General features: G+C 25.0%; 1 protein-coding gene across 3 annotated transcripts in view; it reads left to right on the forward strand.

The window, feature by feature from the left end:
- LOC126901266 (transcription factor cwo) overlaps positions 1 to 21,498 on the forward strand; it is a 24,378-nt gene continuing 2,880 nt past the window's right edge. The window contains exons 1-4 of one of the 3 annotated variants that reach the window (XM_050677646.1): positions 1 to 197; positions 11,594 to 11,678; positions 19,415 to 19,601; positions 19,668 to 19,907. In XM_050677646.1, the coding sequence (XP_050533603.1) occupies positions 145 to 197; positions 11,594 to 11,678; positions 19,415 to 19,601; positions 19,668 to 19,907 (565 nt within the window). In that variant the 5' untranslated portion in view covers positions 1 to 144. Of the gene's footprint in view, positions 198 to 11,593; positions 11,679 to 16,599; positions 17,209 to 19,034; positions 19,178 to 19,414; positions 19,602 to 19,667; positions 19,908 to 21,498 lie in introns of those variants that run through there. The other 2 variants (XM_050677647.1, XM_050677650.1) reach the window with 2 other exon arrangements.

Genomic DNA, 21,498 nt, shown 5'->3' on the forward strand with positions numbered 1-21,498 from the left:
ATCAACTAAACACAATTCCCAATAGTAGTGAGCGATCGATCGGCACAACAGAACACACGCATAATTAATTCGTTAACAGTGAGTTAAGAGCCTTTGCGCGTAAAATAATAAACCGCGTAGCCTCAACAGCCAAAAACCGCCACCATGGACCCGTGGCAAGCTTCTAGGCACCAGAACGCTGCACCAGAATATGAAAGGTATACTAAAATATTGCGTAAATGAAAGAGAAGAAAAGGGTGACAGTTCTTTGATATCACCTACACATTTTTTGAACTTTTTTTAGTGGAATACATCAATATCTCAGAAACGTTTTACTTTGTAAAATAATAGTAATAATTGTTCAATCATAAATAAAAACAATAAATCTGGGAGTTCCGAAAAAAATAGTTATAGTTTAAGACAACAATATTAATTGTATTACATTAAAATGTTATTACCATGAAATTGTCTTCTTCTTCCTCGCAAATGAAATTGTCTTTTAAATTTAATTCTTCCAACAATTTTCTACATCCGTATTAATCTATATTTCTATTTCAAAAACTAACCTTATCAATTACTGTATCATTGACCCTACTAGACCTTTTTTTACAGCCGTAATTGTGAAATTAGACAGTGCTTCCAATAACAAAATATGCTAAAAGATGTAAGCAATAAAACTATCATGATTTTTTTTTTCAAAGTTTAAAAAAGTTTGAAGTTGAAGAATATAAATTTCTCTGAAAATTATTCATATTCTAATGTTACCCATCAATAAAAAATTTAGTCGTCATTACTACAATTCGAAACTCGGATCTGAAAGCATTAATCCCTAATGTGTATAATTATTTATTTTATTATATTATAATAATTATTAATTATTATAATAAAATTTAATAACTTCAAACATGAAATATTAATTTACTAATAACAAATTAAAAATTAAAAGTAATATGAGCAATTCTATAGTCACGTATTGATTTTTTTTGAATCGCAATCCACACAAATTGATTTACTTGAACTGTTACTATGCGTCCGCACTTCATTTTATCTCTTTATTTTATTACGCCAAAATCATCATTCACTATTCATTTTTGAAAAAAAAACTATACATAAAGTTCTTTTAAACGTACTTAACATGAATTCTCTTTATTTCCTCAAATTATATTTATATCATTATTCAATTAAGATAAAGATGACGGATATATAATTCCATGAACAAAAAGATTTCAATTATTCAAATAAAAAACAATAATCTAAACACTTTCCGTTATAAGTAATTTTAAACGAAAAAATTTTGTTTGACACAACAATTTTGTTGTAATACTTTATCAAGTAAAGAAATCGCTCCCTAGCAACGATACAAAATGATTTTTCAGGCTACTATTGATAATTTCCATTATAATTTTTATTTTCAAAAATGTAGATGGCATCTTAATATTAATTCTCAACAGTAAAAGTCTCGTTCATTAAATAATTTGCATATAAGTAATGATCTAAGTCTTAATTTCACCAATTATTTAAAACCTTTTATTTTTGAATTATTTCAGTGCTTTTTTACCTAATTTTCTCTGGGATGTTATTATTTTAAAGTTTTTCTTTGTTATTAGTTTTAAGGTCCTAAAGTTACTTTCTACTATTATTTATATTATTGTAAATGGTCCGTTGTGAAATACCACAACCTAATTCAAAGCGAAGGAGATTCTTTATTCCGGTACAAATAGATAGTCCTTCGCTGGAGGAGGGATGGTAGCTCCGATTGCTAGGCTGATATTGGCCCAACCAAAATAACGCTCGTGATCGAACATTGAACCAGCACAGAGCACGTCATGCACCGCCACCTTATCGACTTGGTTCCATCAGCCTTTAATTTAGTTTTTTATTATTCATTAAATTCTGAGAAGTCTTGTTCCATAACTCATGATTTTTTTTTTTTTACATTATCTTTTTGGTTGATATTGAAATTTGGAAAAAATAAGTGTAATTTGACGTTAAACAATTCGGTAAAAATTATTTTTAATCAACTTAATACTTTTTGAAGTTTTTCATTCTCATTAATTAATTTTTTTAATAAATTAATTTTCCATTATTTAAAAAACATATTATTACATTTAATTTATATCTCATAATTATCAAAGTAAAATATCTAAATTATTTATATAGACGAATTTATTTGACAAATCAAAATAATTTACATAAGTTAGAAGATTTCGTGTAGAATGTCTCCATTAAATGGATATGTTATATTAAATTAAAAATTCATTTTATTTTAGTGTATTTTTATAAAATGTGTTGTAAATAAGTAATGGATATATAATTAAAAATATAGTGTTATTTATGTTAGATATTATTAATATTTAAATTTGTTACTTTTATCAAAAGATATTTGTTAGTCCATTTCCAAACATAGTCAGGAAATATTTGCAAAAACCATTAGTACAATGATAATCAATCTACGTGTACATTACTCATCGTCACGTTGCTCTGAACGTGTACAGCGACTGTTTCTATACTTTACACTTGTCGGTAGTAAAATAAGAAATCTAATATTCGTATACCTATAAAACCAAACACTACAGTACAATTATGTTTTTGTTACATTCTAATCAATAAAATACTTTTTTTGATTTTTCAGTAAATAGTTAACTTTGAGTAGTCTGAAACTCAATAAAATTTATATGATAACTAAGAATGATATAGAATTCAATTAATTTAGAACTGAATAGGGAAATTGGTAAGTTAGTCAAGCTAAGATTTAATTTACCCCCTCTCCCTCCAAAGAACCACAACAAAGTATTCATAACTAGTCAATGCAACACACATTAAATTAATAATTTATAATGACAAGTAATATCGAATACTATTAAACTAGTCGATAGTTGTCTACTAGCTGCGTATTTATAAATTTTGAATTGAAGATCAGATAGCTTTTAAAACATAACGTAGTAGGGAGATTCACCCCTCTACTCTATTATGGTTTGATGTCCTGAGAGAGAGGTCAGGACTTCACGGAACCCCCGTAAACATACATGCCACTACCTATAATCAAACAATTCGATAGCCATCCGAAACTATTCGAAAAGGTTTTAAACTAAACGGTATTATCAATCAAATATTTTCATATTTTATACATTATGTATTATATATACAGAATGATTCATTTATAATGAACCAAATCAAAAATTAAAAATTTTACTAGGAATTTTTTTTTTTTTAGATACTTTTTTGAGGGTGTTAACTTTATATTTCCAGATGACAACGATTAATTAAGTGGTTCATGATAAATTAATCACTCTGTATATATATAACAATATTTTTTTCCTATATTACATAAAAAAATATTACCTACCCTTTATAAATAGAATAACTCTTCTTAAAGTTAATCGTTTTTCTAAAAATAGTCATACAGTCAAACTTTCATATAGTTTCAAAAGTATAACTAAATTATTTTTCCACTGTTTATTTGTTGGCAAATAAAGACAACGTGGTAAAGACATTGAAACCAACATAATAAGTATACTATTCCAGCAGGTTGCAATATCTTGTTTTATTTTTAGAATAGAACAATTAAGTTGTTCTTGCTTCTCTTAAAGAAGTTTACTCAACATTTCGCTTTGTTTGAAATGTCCAACAATAAATAGACCCCTTTTTTATTAGTTTCATAAATTCTATTACTATTATACACATGCTTAGGTAATGATAGATTCACATAGACGAACCCTATGATACTACAGACAGGTCAAACAGTATGGATGAGACAAATCTTTAGCTTTGAACTGCTTACCTTACTGATTAAAATTATGCTATATTATCTATTTTAATAATATATTTATTCTTATGATCTTCCTTGTATAGACCCTTATCAATTTTCTTCAAATATTTTCCTTAATAATTAAAATAGGGGGGATTTTTTCATAAATTAAGATAAATTACTACAACTAAGTATAATTATTGATCTTTTGGTCTACTATTTCGGTTCAGTGAAGGTTATGTGTTTTAACGGACAATCACAAATAAAGGTCCATTACGGTAAAAATGAAAACTTGTAAGCATTGAAGCTAATAATAGTAATACATTTAATAATTTAACAATAAAAAATATTTTTGATCAACTATATGGTAAATATAATTTTAATTTAAAACTATTCACACTCATTGGAATATCAGCTGAATAAAAAATTCAATAAATACTTATTTATTCATAATATAAGCATAACAAATTCAACAACAATGTTAACATTTAAAAATATATTTAGTATATAAAATAAGCATTAAAATTAATCTATCTAAATTTTGATTTAATATAGCTAGTATATTTATATATATATATATATCACAGAATGTTATTATTTATTATTGAATAAAGACATACTGAATATCCTTAAATGTGAAATTAAAATCATAATAGATGTGTTTTATGCGACACATTCATATTATGTCACCAGACACACTGAATTTGAATGATTTTAACCAACCATCTTTATACAAAGGTACACATTTTTTTATAACTATGCTTAAAAAAATACACGGAACAAATGCATTTTACCACCCCATCGAGTTTTTTCATTTTTTTTTTTTTAAACGTGTATTTTTCAATGCTTTTTTCAAAAGTGTTTGAAAAAATTGTCGGAAAAAATTGGTTCAAAAGTTATAGCTTTTTAAAGTTGAAACGTCAAAAACTAAAAATAGCTCAAAAATTGTTTTTTTTTTGTTAATTTTTGGGATTTTTTCTCATGATACTATTGTGAAACTATAATGACGTAATTATTACATAATATCCTCATTCTAAAAATCCTAAAACCAAAATTATCTTTAAAAATAAGGATTTTCCAAATTTTTTTTTTCAAAACTACGCACATCAAATTTACGCAATACGAAATAAAAATAACAAGAAACTCAATTAATTCAATTTGAGCAAAAAAAAAAAAAAAGACCACGATGTGGTGTTTTACATAGAATTGTTAATTCAATAAAATAAAAGTTTTTACTGTTTATTATGTACACCAATTAACACTTGTTGTAAACAAAAAAAAAATACTATTACATTAGATATTGTTGATATTAGTTAAGTTGTTGAATTATCAAAATATACTTACTAATATCTTAATGTTATAATGTTGAGTTATACAAACCCATTTAAATATAAGTTGTGGTCACCTACGCCTGCCGGCTCCGGTGACCGATTCGAGCCCCTTCGGGACTCTCATGGGATGGGGGCTCACGCCCCCAAACCCCCAGAGGATAGAAGTCAAGCCCAAACCCAACCTATTTAAACCCATTCGACTGAAATTCTCAGTGACCCAACAAGTATAAAACCTTGATGTTAAAATGGTGATATAATATTGAAAAAATAGATCAAAAAAAATTAAATTTATTTACTTCAACACTACCTTAACACGTTTAATGTACTCATAAATACTCTTAAATTTACTATTCCTCGGTAACTACATCATCGAGAATACTTTTTATAGTTAATTAATGAAAATTATCAAAAAAAACAGCAGTATATAACAAAATTTGTATATGATTATTGAAATCTTTGAAAGCTCATAACTTTTAAACTAGACTTCGCCGACAAAAATTTTTTATATATTCTTAGTCGGTATGAAAGACTAAATCGATTTAAAAAAAAAAATTTGAAAAATCTCGATGGGGTGGTAAAATGCATTTAAGCCAAATACACTTATATTGATTGAAGATACCTCCATAATAATCTCAAAGTATGAAACTCTTTTTATATTTTATTTATGTAAAAACGTAATAAATATTTATATTTTCGTATCTTGTATCATTCTTCCACTTAATAAAGTATTGTATTTATAAAAAAATTATACTACATGGTGGTGCAAAGAGATGATCAATTTTAAAATAACTGTAATAAACTATGGATTATCTTTTTAAGAAATTTTTTTCATATCACCTGATGTATATGAAAAGCATTTAAAATTTTTTATTTTGCAATGATAAATAAATAACAACATTTCTGAAATTGTTTTTGTGAATTGGACAAAATATTTAAAATAGCGATATAAATTCTGAATATACATTTTTTACAGTTCTATAGTTTTGAAATAATTTTATACATTTCTAAAATTACAAGGAATTTTATACCTTTTTGAAGCTGATAGATATAACTAGATCAAATTTAAGTTCATTAGAAGTTTAGATGATTAAAATTTGCCCTGTAAGATCTTTGTATTTTTATGGGTATACAAAAAAAAACACCGTAGTAAATTAAATCTTTTCATCTTTACATCGAACCTGAGGAACAAATGTTTTTTGTAGTGAAATAGTGAGGCCCCTAGTAATACTTTTTTGGTATAAAAAAATGACAAAGTGTACGTCTACATGGAATACCTGATTTTGAGAAAAACATACTTGTTCAGATAACATGTTTTAACACTAAATGCTACTGTTTTTAATCAATTTGTTCATCTTAATTAACAATTGAAATACGAAAGAGTATTTAAAACATTTTTATTTTCAGTTTTAATTAAAACTTAATTTGATAATAATAAAATGAATCAACTATAGAAAAACTTAGATTGTTTTTAGTTTTATGATTAGGATGAATAATTAATATAATTAAATTCAAATACCAAAAGATAAATTAAAACGTTAATTTGTGATTTGTTTAAAAATAAATTGACTATAATGACTGCGCGCAAGTATAAAAATTCAATTTACCGAGAATTGGTTTTAAACAACAATTAATATACATCTTTGTAATACACTTAGTGCCTTAAACTTTCTAACTAATTATAATTTTAATACTAAATTAATAAATAATAACTTTGAGTTCAACTACCACGGTAAAAAAGGGGATGGATCAGATACATGTGCCTCGGATGGCAATTTTAAGATCGATACTGGAGAAAATATTTAATTTAACATTAGAATTAAAACAACTGAATTTCATGTATTGAAAATAATTTTTTTCTCTTGGTGACTCCAACAAAATTGAAATCAAAGAGAAGTTGTAGGTTTTGTAGATTGTAGAAAATCATAATTTCTAAATGCTACCCTGCACGCGATGCGCTCTAGAGTCCATATTTATACAGTAAAAAATGATAAAACTAAACAAGGTGACCCCCCGATAACATGACTGTCACAGGCGCAGTTGTTACAGTCATCATTAAGAACACCTAACAATCTTTACCGCCTCGCGCAAAAGCTAAACTGACTAATAACAATAAATTTATGCAAAAGCCTAAACATTTTAGTCTGTGTTCAACATCTAGATAAAAAATTCTATTAGAACGAAATTTAAAGGTAATTTTATTCGCCTTATTTCAATTGGTACAAAAGTCTGGTCCTCATCGTAAAACGATATCACGAATAAATTTTATGTGTTATGTGGTGCCTATGTTAAAAATGAATCTTTAGAGGAATGTAAAATAAATGTTACCAATTGATGGTATTAATTTTTCCGTCTTAAAAACCTATAACTGATGAGAATAAGATATATATCTATATAATTTTTTTTTCGATAAAAAATCCTAAAAAAAAATTGTTTTTTAATAATATTTTTATACTTTTATGTTTTTGAAATATTATAAGAAATTAGTAAAAGTCATAGACAAATTTGTATAAGTATAGAAAATATCGCACTGTGAAAGCTTGAGAGTTGTAACAAATTATGCCATACATGCATGGAACACGCATTGTTCGGGATTCAAAAGATTAGTCTACAAAATTTCATTTACGGTATCTTTTCTAATTAAGTACATAAATTTGCTTAAACAAGATAATTATTTTCGTCATTCTAAGTGACTATTACTACATTTCACAATAGGAACAAAAATGGCAACAATACATATCACTAAATTAAACTCATATTGTATCAATATAAACAGATGCCTAATTATAGAAACTCATAAGTAATAAAATTAGCATTTCTGTAGCTTTTATAAAAACATTAAAATTAGTTTTAAACTAGAATCAGATGGTTCGCATTTCAAAGAGAAATATAACACTGTTATATAATACTAAAATTCAATAATTATAGTAGTAGTTAAGCTCACAGCTCTTGTTTAGACACTTGAACATAATTTACGCATTATTACCAGTGTTGAACATAGATTACTAAAACAAAAACAAGCTAGAATTAAATAATAACAACATTAAAAATAATATTTGGGTTCAAACAAAAATAATCTTTTTAATTTTCATCTGGATAAAGGTAATAATAACATGATTTTTATCTATTTAATATGATAGATATTTAACAAAAAAAATGTTTAAACTATGAATAAAAACAATTTTATCTTACTTGTTGATGATCATAAAAGGGTGTAAACACAAATAGATAATAGACAAATAAATTGTAAAATGTTGCATGGAAAAATAAATTATCCCTTATATTATCTAAATAATAACGGCTTTTTTTTTGAAGTCTCGTCTTTTCATATTCAGTACCAAGGCTGACAAAATTCAATAATAACGGTATTTACCTGACTTGCATATTGCATTTTTAAGCGTTATTTTAGACCATGCTGTTCAAGTTCACAATTCGATTTATGTATTAACAATTAAGAAATAAAACTTTAACTATGCAATTTTTAAACATTTTCAATTTTTAAGAAATGTTTGTTTTTTTAGGTAATTAAAATAATTTTTATAGCATAAATCTCTTGATTTTTTTCACTCTTTTTTTTTTTTTTTTAAAATTATACAAATCAAAAGTTTAACTTTAAAATGCGAAGAATACTTTTCTATGTGTATTACTTTTGTTTGTGTTATATATGAAAATATTTATAGGTACAATCTGAGGAAAATTGCTTGAATAATTATAAAGAGTGTTCAAAAAGTAAGGAAACAGGTCAACAAACATAAAGAAATATAGAAACACTTTTTATACTTACTAAACATGCTACATGGAAATATGTTTAAAGAGGAGAAAAATTAAGTTAGACTTTTAGACATTTTGTTCCGTTTGAGCCTATTTAAATATCATATTTAAAAATCTTTATTTTTTTTATTATAAAATACTGATTTTATATAATTGATATTAATCAAAATCAAATTAAGGTATAAAAAAAAAATTAAAATTATTTTTTCAGAGTAATTTTTTTGTGTTTAAGGTGTTTTTCTAAATTTTTTTATTTACGTCAATATTATATGCTGACATCCCTAACTAGTTCTTCGGAAGTTTTTAACAATATCCGCCTTGCCTAACAAAAACCTTGCCACTTCTTATTTCTTTGAATGATTTTAAAAAAAAGAAACTGACAAAATATTCTTTGGTTCGAGTGTCACGTCAAACTTCTTAAATATCATTTACTTTTTCATCTTATTCCTTGTAGATATAAGTAGACTAGAATCAAAAGTTCCAAGTGACATCACGAAATTTTTCAAAAAAACCTTGAAAATTGAGTTTATTAAACAATAAAAAAAATTAAGTTCATTTTGAAGAAGTCTTTGTGTCTATTTTTCGTGTAATTGAGAGGGTTATGATAAATAGTTTACACGATGTAATATAAAAATAATTTTATAATAAGTCTATCAAAAAAATTAACTATTTTTATTTTTATTTATCTCTATTTTACTTTGAACAAACCCAATCAGACATTTTTGTTTAGTACCAGTCATGGATTGTAGCAGTACTGGCAACTGAATATTGGTCAACCAGTACTGTCTGGCATTTTGTTTAAGCACTGACACAGAATTACACGACTGACATTGTTGGCAGATTACTTATGTAATACTGATTATATAAAACCGCCAATAGTGATTTGTGAGTACGGAGAGACAAACGTTATCATCATAGATATATGCCAATATTGGTCTAGTACTGCGCTTGTTGTTAATTTCTGATTGGGAAGATACTAACACTTACTAGTGCGTTACCTAATTATCACAGGTCTCTTAAAATCAGAATGGATGACGTCTACCAAATTACCTAATGTTGACCCTATAAAAAAATAACAATTATAATAAAAATATTATTATTTTTAAGTAATTGTAATAAGTATTAATAACTATTATTGCATGTATTATCTGTTGATATTCTATTATTCGTTTTAATAGCATGCAAAAAAGTGATAGTTAGATGAAAATTAATTTGTAATAATGTTAAAGTTGTTATGTACGATAGTATAATATTTATTTTAATATCGGCTAGGACACAAGTCCCCACTGACATTAATTTAAATAAATAAGTATAGTGAAATATGTATTTAATTATTTAAGTAATTAACTTTTTATAATGATTTTATGTAAAATGTCTTACCTTGATTTAATACTTTAATATACATAAACAACCTGAAAACTTCTCTCGTTTCCGCAATTCCCAAATGTGTTAGTGCAGTAGGTACTTTAAATGTGACACATAAACACGTGATATTAGTTCCACCGCTAAATGAGGTTGTTACATATAATTTTGTTTACTATTTAATATACAGATCGATTAAATATTATGCGAGGCTTTGAACACTGAATCCGTCACATGTATGTACGTGAGACATCGTCCCTTTGACTGGAACGCATACGCGGTAGTTCAAATCACGTTGTTCATAAACATGTGATTTGCCTGAATTAATAAATTATTTATAAAATGAAGGTAGGCGTATTTATATGTTATTATTGTACTCCTAAACATCTTAGTTTTTACAATCCGTGTAATATATACGTGACTAAGACACATTATTAAAATAAATTCTTACCGGCGAACAAAACACTATTATTTTACTGAAATACATTATAGCCATTTATAGTTACAATGAACTTTATGTGTTATGAAACGTGAAATTCTCTATTAATAATAAACTAATGGGTTTTTAATGAACTTTAAAATATCAGAGTAATAAAATTTAGATTCAGTAATTTTACCGAAAAAGTGCAGTTAACTGTATACAAAATACAAATACAATGTAATACATTTTTTAAGTATTATTTCACTGAATTTGCTTTATAGTTATTGAAGGACTAGATATTATATTTAGCTCAAAATTTAACCACTGGCCAATAAGTATTAAAATATTTTTAGTCCGACGTACAAATTAAAGAGTATTAACAATTTTATCATCATTTTTTGACACTCACTAAGTTGCAAAAAGATACAATAGAGAGTGTCCCAGCCTATTCTGAAAAATTAGTTTGTTGGTGTTATTTATTGTAGATTATTTATTCTAATGTGTGGATATTCTCTTTACACCATTCTAAAAATTATCTCTAGGGTCACTCCTGTTTACTGTAACATTTTGTCTGAATCAATTTTATTGTGGCATTTGTGGTTAGGATTATTAGATAGATTTACTTTCTCTCCCTCGAGTTAAATATTTTTTATTTTTTGAGTATTTAATTCAATTATAATTAAACTATAAAAGAAAAAATAATATCTCACTTTTAATTTATTTTTGTAAATTCCGTTTTGAAACATGTTCCTATTTTTAGCTAATTTTTGATATCCTGCAGATCTGAAATTTTATAAAATAGTTTTATTTTAACTCAAAATAAATAAAAATAATTTACAGAAAATAATCAATATAAATTATATTTACATAAATAACTCTTTTATTTAATAAATTGAAAAAATGTTTATGCCAAAAATAATATTTAATACTCTTTCTAATCATAAAAAAAATATTCTTTTTCAATTTTAATCCTTGACGTTTTAGGGGTCTACATTTAAGTGCTAGTGGTATGAGCCAAAGTGAAGATGACGACTGTACCTCATTCAACCACCGAAAAAAAATATCTAGAGTAAGTCATACGATTTTTATGTTTGATATATATATAGTATATATATTATATATACTGAATTTATTCAAATTTATGATTATAATAATGTTCTAATAATGTATTTATTATAATAATGTAATAAAATAAATATTATCAAATTATATTAATTCTTAAATTTACTGCACCAAATGGAATAAAATTATAGGATTCTATGATTAAAAATATAATATATTCTGTTTAGTTTATTATACTGAATATTATTGTTGAGCGCTATAGAAAATGGCAGGTTTTGTGGTTTTTAACATATTAAAATTATTGTTAAAATTAAAAAATTAATTGTAACAAATTATACACGAATATCATGTATACCACTTATTATCATTATAAAAATGAATCAAAATTTTTATAATTATGTTATTTTAAAAGTTTTCACAGCCACGCATTGTACAGTAATATGATACATATTCCAGAATCTTATATGTTTAACAGTATGAAATAATTTTCTACTAATTTACTACTCCTTAATTTAAGTAGTAAAACTGTATATATAGGGAAATATACTAAAACGAACTCTGAATAAAAGTGCTTTCTTAAGTAATAAAAAAGAGTTTATTTATTAATTTTATATTAAAATATATCCTACTAAATTAAGGCATGTCATAGAAATATAAAAACACGTACTAAACAATTATGTTAAGAAATAAATTTTTTATTAATAGAATTACAAAAATTAGTCTTATAATAAAAAGGACTAACAGCTAATCAAAACTTTTATATTTATTTCCAAGTTGAATAGCATCTATTTTCTATTTTTAGTTTATTTTATAAATATGGTTATAATAAAGCATTTTGATTAATTTTAAATTTTATTATAATACAATGTGATTTAATGTTGAACATAAGAAACAAACATTAATAACAACAATAATGTATCAGCTTTTACTTTTAATGTGATCAAATTTATCACAATCTAGATTATGAAAACGTGCTGGACTTTTACTAGTGCGCCAACATAGCTGCCATAGTATTTTGATTCAAATATCAATATATTGAAAATAATAATTTTATTAATAAATAATAAAACACAATTACTAGATGTCACTGATCACCAGTGGCGTACTTATGAGAGGGGACCATGGGATCTGGACCCTGTTGACATCAAATTATGGTAGCGGGGAATAGAAGAGGAGCAAGCTTGACATTTTAAAAGTTGTCTGGATTCACCAAATTTCTCAATTCGCCACTATTAGTCACCAATTTTATTATGATAGGCCACCGTATAAATTAAGGTAGATACAGTAATATAAGACAAAATTTTTTTTATTCACTTTCTAATATTTTAGGAAAATATTTACCCTCGTGTTTTTTAACAATATTATTATTATTGTATTTGACCAGCTTATGTTCGCTTTTTATTTAATAAAATAAATAAGTTAGACAATAATCATATTAAAATGAATTGTTTAAAATTAATTATTAAAAACAAAAGGTTTTCAATTATTACCAATATTTTAAATTTGTAAAAAAAAATATAATGTTTTATTTTATTTAGTGAGTTTCTTAATATCATCATTACGTTTCTAAATAAATTAGTTGAAATAACATAAAATATTATGTTTTCATACAATTTTTACCTAGCATATTAAAAAAATGAACTTCTTTGACAGTTAATTACCCAGAAAAACTAAAAATAGTTAATTTTACGATGCTTAAAAATTCTCATTATTTGCCTGTTGTTTGAATATTTTTAAGTGGATCGACTTGATAATTTTTTTCATCAAACTTAATTACCTAAATATGTAGAAAAAAAGTTGGATGTTAGTAAAAAAATTTTAGAAAGCCTTTAAAATGATTTATTGACTGAAATTTGTTATATTTGCAAACAAATATTTTTAATGAAAATAATCGTAAAAATTAAGTTACAAATGAAACCAAAACGGTTTTCTTTTAAGTTTATGAACACATTATAAAAAGAAAAAATTGCATGCATTTACTGGAGATTTATCAAGCCAAAATTCTAAATGCAAAAAGTATAAAATTTAGGGGCGTCTTATAATTTTGACCACTACTGTAGGATTACCTTAAAAGCATATGTTTTATTATTTATCTCTACTAAGAAAAAATAATTAATTTTTTTCTTCCAAAATTTGATTGTTTGGATATTAACTTTAGGATAAGTATTTATTGAATTACAAGCATTTTAATATATAGAGTGGGTATATAGAACGGGTGGGAACAATTCGTAATAATGTATATTTATAACTCATACTCCCGACTACGCTAAATACCTACTCTATGTTTTAAAATGCTTGTAATTCAATAAGTACTTATCCTAAAGTTGATAATGAACCAATAAATTTTCAAGTAAGAAAATTAAAAAAAATAAATAAATCAATAATTAAATTTTACTTTTTATTATTAAAAATATATAATAAAGAATATATTTTTGACGTAGTCCAAAACTGTACAAATTAAAAGAAAAATAATACTAAATATTTTTTAGATCAAAAGTGAGTAAAGATATAAAAACCTTGTGGGACAACCAGTGTATAAATAAGTAATGATATCTTTATTTACCTTTAAATTTTTGTGCAAATGTAACATAGCACATTTATTTCTTCAGTCTATTCTACATCAATGAGTTAAAATAAGGTTGTTTGATTGGAATATAAATTAGGTATTTTAAAAGAATTTATATTTCGTAAAACAATTTTAATTTAATTTAGGTTCTCAATATTTTATAATTTATAATTGATAAATTAACAAACATGTTAACTGAATTGTATATTTATTTACACCAGTTTACGTATTAATATCCCACACGTGACTTTTATTTTCACTTTTTATTTATTATCACTTGATACCGCCATGTCACGTGAGTTATTGGCCACTACGCGTGACTGGACATTGGCATAATATTGAATAACAGACTACAAAAACATTAACTAACGGTTATTTAATTTTTATTTAATTATTTTAGAGCTTAATTAGGAAATAATCTAAATAATTCTGCCAATAAATTCTATAGTAGAAATTAAAATAAATAATTTATATTCAAAGACGTTTACAAAATAGATTTCGGGGGGAAATAAGCTAAAATATTATAGAATACAAAACATTACTTATATGAAAATTATATCATTATTAAAATAAAAGTAAAATCATAGGACTAAGCTTTTAGAAAATATGTTTCAAAATATTCTACAGTTTGAGTTTTTGCTAAATTTCAGATAATGAAAATAGATTGTTTTATTTTTATATTAAAATAGCAGTTGAGCTTACGTAAATACTTTTTATAGTAAAAATGCAATGTGTTTCAAATAAGGGTCAAGGTGAAAAACTATTTTTAGAATAAATGATGAATAATGGTGTTACGTGACCAAATTATTTATTCTTGCTAAACTTACTTTTAGGATCTATAAAAAACAAAAAATACTTTTTGCTCTGAGAAAAGTCTCGAAAGTTCTGAATGAATGTATTCCTGTTTAATTAAGTTTTCATTTAATATCCCAGTTATTTTTAAATTAAACACCTGTACTAATAATATATTGTTAATATAATGTGTTGAATTTAAATGAATTATATTAAATAAATATTATCAAAAAGCATTTTACAAGATTTAAATTTTAAGTTTTTAACATTTTAACATTTGAATAAATGTTAGATTATTCCAAAAGCTACATGTTGTTTCCTTATTTATATCCTGATTAAGATAAAGTATGTCGAATGAAAGAGGGATGTAAATATTATTTCTCATATAAAAATTGTATTGATCCATACACTTTTTAATAAGTTATAGCATTATAAAGTTAAAAATGTAAAAAATAAAATCGAGAATTTTCACACAAAAATAGCATTTGGTAGCTATTTTCATCGTGATGACAAAATCAAGTCTGAAATTTTTTTTCCCATAATATAGTATATTACATTATCTTTAACTTAAGATATATATAAAAGTGTCAGAATTTCGGGAACACTTTCAAAATTTAAGTTGAAAATGTTAATTTTTTGTGAAAAAGTAATTTTGAATCCTCCCCTTTGGGCAGGTAAAGGGTCTCTAATCATTTTTTTAATGTATACTAAAAAAATTAATTTGGTTGAAAAACCAAATTATTGGATTTTAGATCAAATTGGATGAACTACTTTACTAAATATATGAAAAATGTCCATAAATCAAAAATATTTCGGATCCTAGCCTTAGCTCTAGTACTTCACAAGTTAATTACAATTGAAGGTGTTATAAAGAATGTTGGTGTGTATATATAATGTTGAGAATCGTGCTAAGTGAAAATTTAGAATACGATGGCCTACCCCAAGTAGTTAGGATAAAGGCGAAGAAGAAAAATACTTTAAAAGTTAGTTTAGGTAGATTGTTAAAATAAAAAGCAATATTTAAAATTTTTTACTACAACAATATTTCTATAAAAGTATACGTAAATACTATTTTTGTTTTTATTTATAAAAAAATACAAATATTAAAAAAAAAAAATTGTATTCAATATTTTATTTATAATTTTATTTTTAATAATTGTGCTATTAGTTTAATATACATTATGAAAATGCCATTTTTTATACAGAGCAATTATAAAAATCAAAATCTGAAGAAAAATTGGCGTGTTCATTATTGGAAGAATTATACATAAAAAATTGAAATGCATTGTAAATGAAAATGTACCTTTAACGGGTGAATATTTTTATTGTAAAAAAGGTTTAACTTCTAACAACCCTTAAACACTTCTTGACTCTTTGAAAAAATTAATTTTAGTTTTTGTATTTGTTTTCGTGAATTTATACTTTCAAAAAAAATTATAATCACATAGATATTTTATGCACAATTATTATATTAAAATGAACAACCTAATATGTTTTTTTATATCAAACTACTATTAAATATTTTTATTCTATCTACTATAACTTATACACTCAATTATTTTATTTAAACAAAATTTTACCAAGTTTAATGTTAATTAATGTACTGTATCACGTTTAAAGCAATGTGCTTGTCACCCCGTCGAGGTTGTTTTTAATGTTCAGGTTATACAATATTTATTGTGCACACATTTTCATGATAGAAAATAAGAGAATAACGTGAAAATGAATAGCTAACAAATTATCGTAAATAACTGACAACCGCTTGAAAAACACGTGCACTAAGAACGTGTAAAGGGCGAAACTTACCAATTATGGTACAAAATGTTAAATGGTAACACTGAATAACGACGCTATAGTTTCGCGACTGAACTATCTTGATGGCAAGTCTATAAGCTGTACCCGTCATTGCAGACTAATCAACCGTTAATCTATGTACCTTGAATGTTTTCTTTTTTGTCCGTCGTCTCAACCAAGAGACAAAAACGAGACTTTGCCTTATACTTTTCTACCCTTTAAGCCATACTCAGATACTGGTGTACAATAAAAAGGTTATTAATTTTATGAAAATTGAACTTAAATATTAAACTGCTTATTTAGTTCGATTTATATTACGAAAAAGTGCAAAAGTATGCTTGAAGAACAGTTTGATTTGAACCTTCACCAACCAAAAACTAAAGAGGTACTTGATATTTTATACTTATTCAATTATTTTTAAAAAATAAACCAAAATGATTTAAATAAGTCGAAATAATTTAAATATTTATGAAATTTAACTAAAATAAGATTTTGCTATACTTGAATTAAAATATCATTAAAATTTTTTTCCTATTTTAATTCTTTTTTAAAAACTAAACTTTTAGAAGTCTATCTAATTGAAACGGATAATAAACAAGTTTTTTAATTACCTTTGGTATTTAAAATAAAATAAATATACAGCTTACTTTAATTGACCCTTAATATTAATTTAACTCTATTATTTATAATAAACAATTTCACATACAAATATTTGATATTTATAATCAATCAACTTTTATTTTGCAGTGATCAATTACAATTGTATAAATAGTTGCTCACTAACTGACAAAGAAACATAACGTTTATATTTTTTTTAAAGACAAATTATGTGTTGTAAACACTGATAACATTGAAATTAATAATGGTATAGAAACAAAAAACACTTGTCAAAATATTTCATAATGTCTTTTAATTGGACTACTAATCTTTAAAGTTTTAATTATATACATAAAAATACAATATGTAATAATTAATAACATGTGATTTTCAGATTTTATATTCTGTCATTATTTTCTATAATGAGTATATAAATAAATATCAACTATAAATCACATTATACAGGATTAAAATTTAAATAACAATAATTAAATATAATTTGTAATAAATTGTTGTTACTTATTTTTCTACTTCTCCTTTCTAATGATTAGAAAACTTTTTTCATAGGTTTTTTTTATAGCTTAGTAAAAGTTGATCTAGATTTTTATATCAGTTAATAAAACACTTAAAATAATAATAAATATCCATTAATCTATAAAAAAATTGATACCTGTAAATTCCCGTTCTTTATTGTAAAATATGTGTGTTTGTAAGAATTTAGCAACACTGTGTGCAATGGTTCAAAAATAAACAATCACCTATTTTTGAGTGTTCTTAATTTCATTAAAAAAGAAAATAAGCAATATCCTCTGCTTTAGAATATACCTAAAAAGGTTCGATGAATAATTACATGTATCATGCTGTTTAAAGATATATCATATTCTTAATAAATATTTTCTACGATGATAATATATTTAAGTTACCAAAAAATAGTATGTAATGTACTACTATAAAAATTGTTAGTGTATCATTAAATAATGTATTCATCAAAACAATTAACATAAAACGTTTTCTAACCACGTGCAGCCAACTCGGTGTGATAATAAACATAATATAATATTATTCCGTATTGAAGATGTTCAACGAGATGTAAATTATTAACATTCTTTGAAATTGTATTCGGTACTTCATTAATTGCTTTGATGTATTTCATCTGTACATTAAGTATAAATCAAATTGATTTCATGAAACATCATGTAGGGTAACGGCACCACCAGTCATTGGCACACTAACCAGTTTTTGACAAAAGAGTTTAATACTTAATAAATAATTTATTAAAGTTTTAAATAATATTTTGATTTTTAAATTGATTATGAAACTTAATAAGGAAAACATTGTTTCCAAAAACTGGTAAATGCCAATGACTGTTAACGTTATTCTAATTGTGTAAACAAATGTGAATAAAATTTTTGAAAATTATTTTAATTAAATATGATTTAAAGTTTACTCAATTTGTATTAAGTTAAGCGTATACATAATATGTGTAACTTAGACCTAAGATTTTAGTGGTATATTTGTGTACGATAACTACAATTATCGACCATCTATCGTTAAAAAACTATCGTACATCAAACTTGGTGCTTTGAAACATGGATAGCCATCTAAAATGTTCAACTTTTATAAATGAGTTTCGATCACGTTGTTAGAGGAAGAACGTGATCACTGGCATCTTGCACACAGTTTTTCGTATTAAACAGGGCTGCAACAACAACGCGACAACGTGATCACCTACGTTTGGGTCGTTTACTCATCACGTGGTAACTAAAGACAGCTATAGTATTAATAGTCAATAAATGTCTGAAACGTGATCATAATTGATTCAAAATGCCGTTTCATTCTTAGTGTATGAATATATTTTTTTTTTTGCCTTAATTTTAGTATTTCTTTTTATCTCGAGATTAATGAATTCACTATCACATAGTTTATTAAATTAAATAATATACAGTACCCAAAATAATTAATTTTTTATTTTCTATATTTATTAAACTATATAGGACCCGATGTCCCACCGAATTATTGAAAAACGACGACGTGACCGTATGAATAGTTGTCTGGCGGATCTGTCTCGATTAATTCCTGCAGAATACATGAAAAAAGGCCGTGGGCGTGTGGAAAAGACTGAAATTGTGGAAATGGCCATCAAACACATGAAACATCTTCAATCACACGTGTCACTATCTGGTAAGATTTTAAAACCCTTTTAATTCAACCATTATTCTAAAAAAAAAAATTAATAAAATATTTCAGGTTGTTTTCAACCATGTGATAAAAAACAACAGGAATCTGATAATTTAGAAAAACCACCACCACCACCAGAGTCAATGGAAAAATCTATGTTGATTACAGAACAATATAAAATGGGATTTTTCGAATGTTTAACTGAAACAATGCAGTATTTAGTTGAAGGGCATGGTTATTCACCTAGACATGGTTTATGTTTATCACTTATCAATCATTTACAAGAACACTGCGCCCAAGTCATCAAATGTAAGCCAATTAATTGAATATTAATTTCAAAAAAAAAGATTCCACATTAGAACTTTTAATTTGAAATTATTCAACTTGTTCAATTTTTTTGAATTAATTTTTTTGTCGCTATTATACACGTATCACAATTCAAACCATTAGTTGTGGTAATAAGTTAATTGTATTATTTTTTTCTTATTATAATCAAGGAAATATTTATTAATAAGATTATATGTCAAAAAAAATGCATTAATATGATTTTATAGTCTTGCCCATTGATACTCGGTGGAGGGGTAGAAGTTACCATGTACTACCTGGGATTTTCTATGTCACTAACAAAACTAAACCGAAACATACAATTATAGCTACCAAATCTTATAATTATAATTTTAGTTTTTGACAACGTAAAATAGTTTCACCATTACTTAAATAATTCTAAAAATCAGAAACGTTATTTGAGGGAGATAGGTCGGCTTTAACGACAAACAATATGTCGTTATTATTCATTTTTCATTAATCATTACACTTTTTTTTTTGCATTTTACGATTCCAGTCATACTTTATAGTTATAACGTTATAAAAACTGTTTCATGATCTGATTAAAATAAAACCGCGATTACGCAAATTCCTTTAAAAATGGGGCATCTTGGTGTTGGGTGTAATTTTTAGCTTCGTTTTGTGGCTGAGAAGGTATTAATTTTACTATGATGTGTTTTTTTTTTGTCTGTTACCACTCAATCTCAGCTCTCACTGGACCGATTTTTATGAACAATACGTCAAAAGATTACAAATCGTATCTAGTCGAAGATATTACCCTTAAAAATTGAAAAAATTCCCTCGTTCCTCGAAACGGGAGAAATCCCACAAAAAATTACAATTTTAAAAATCGCTAATTTTCGAAATTTTTTCAATTTTTTTTACTTAAAACTGCCATAACTTTTTTAGTAATGATTATATCAAGATAATTTTTTTTTCATAGATGCATAATGTCTTTACCTATTATTTGGTATATATTTTTTATACATTTGACCCTTTACCTATCTAAAATTTATTTCATACTAAATTTAATTATTATAATTATTTTTTATTCATATATTATAATTATAAATCAAATAACTAATCGGCATAAAATTAAGGGAATAAGAGAATAAGGATAAGGATAATAAAATCTACAGATTTTAAAGCTTTTCTTATGATAGTAATTTTAATCATTGTCAGATATCATCTATACTTGTCTTAAATATACCACGTCCATAATGTGACGCGACCCTCCTCTGTGCTACTGTTTTTCAATATTAATTTTACTTTATAATTTTAGTTTATTATTGTGAACAACTAAGAGTAACTTAAAAGTTACTCCACCATATCAAAGATATCCCAATTTACGGAATATAAAAATATTTGACTGAAATGTACATACTTATATAGAAACTGAATGTATAAAGTAGATCAAAAGTTAATTATTCTTTTGAAATTGGTTGAATTACCTTATGTTTGCAATATAAATTAATAATTGTATTGATAATTTTTAGCTTCGATGCGAAGCTGAGAAGGTATTGGTTTTACCAAGATGTGTTTTTTTTTTTTTTTTTTTTTTTTTTTTTTTTTTTCC

This window comes from Daktulosphaira vitifoliae, unplaced genomic scaffold (genome assembly GCF_025091365.1).
Source record: "Daktulosphaira vitifoliae isolate Bord-2020 unplaced genomic scaffold, ASM2509136v1 Scaffold_3, whole genome shotgun sequence".
In the NCBI taxonomy this organism is placed as follows: Eukaryota; Metazoa; Arthropoda; class Insecta; order Hemiptera; family Phylloxeridae; genus Daktulosphaira; species Daktulosphaira vitifoliae.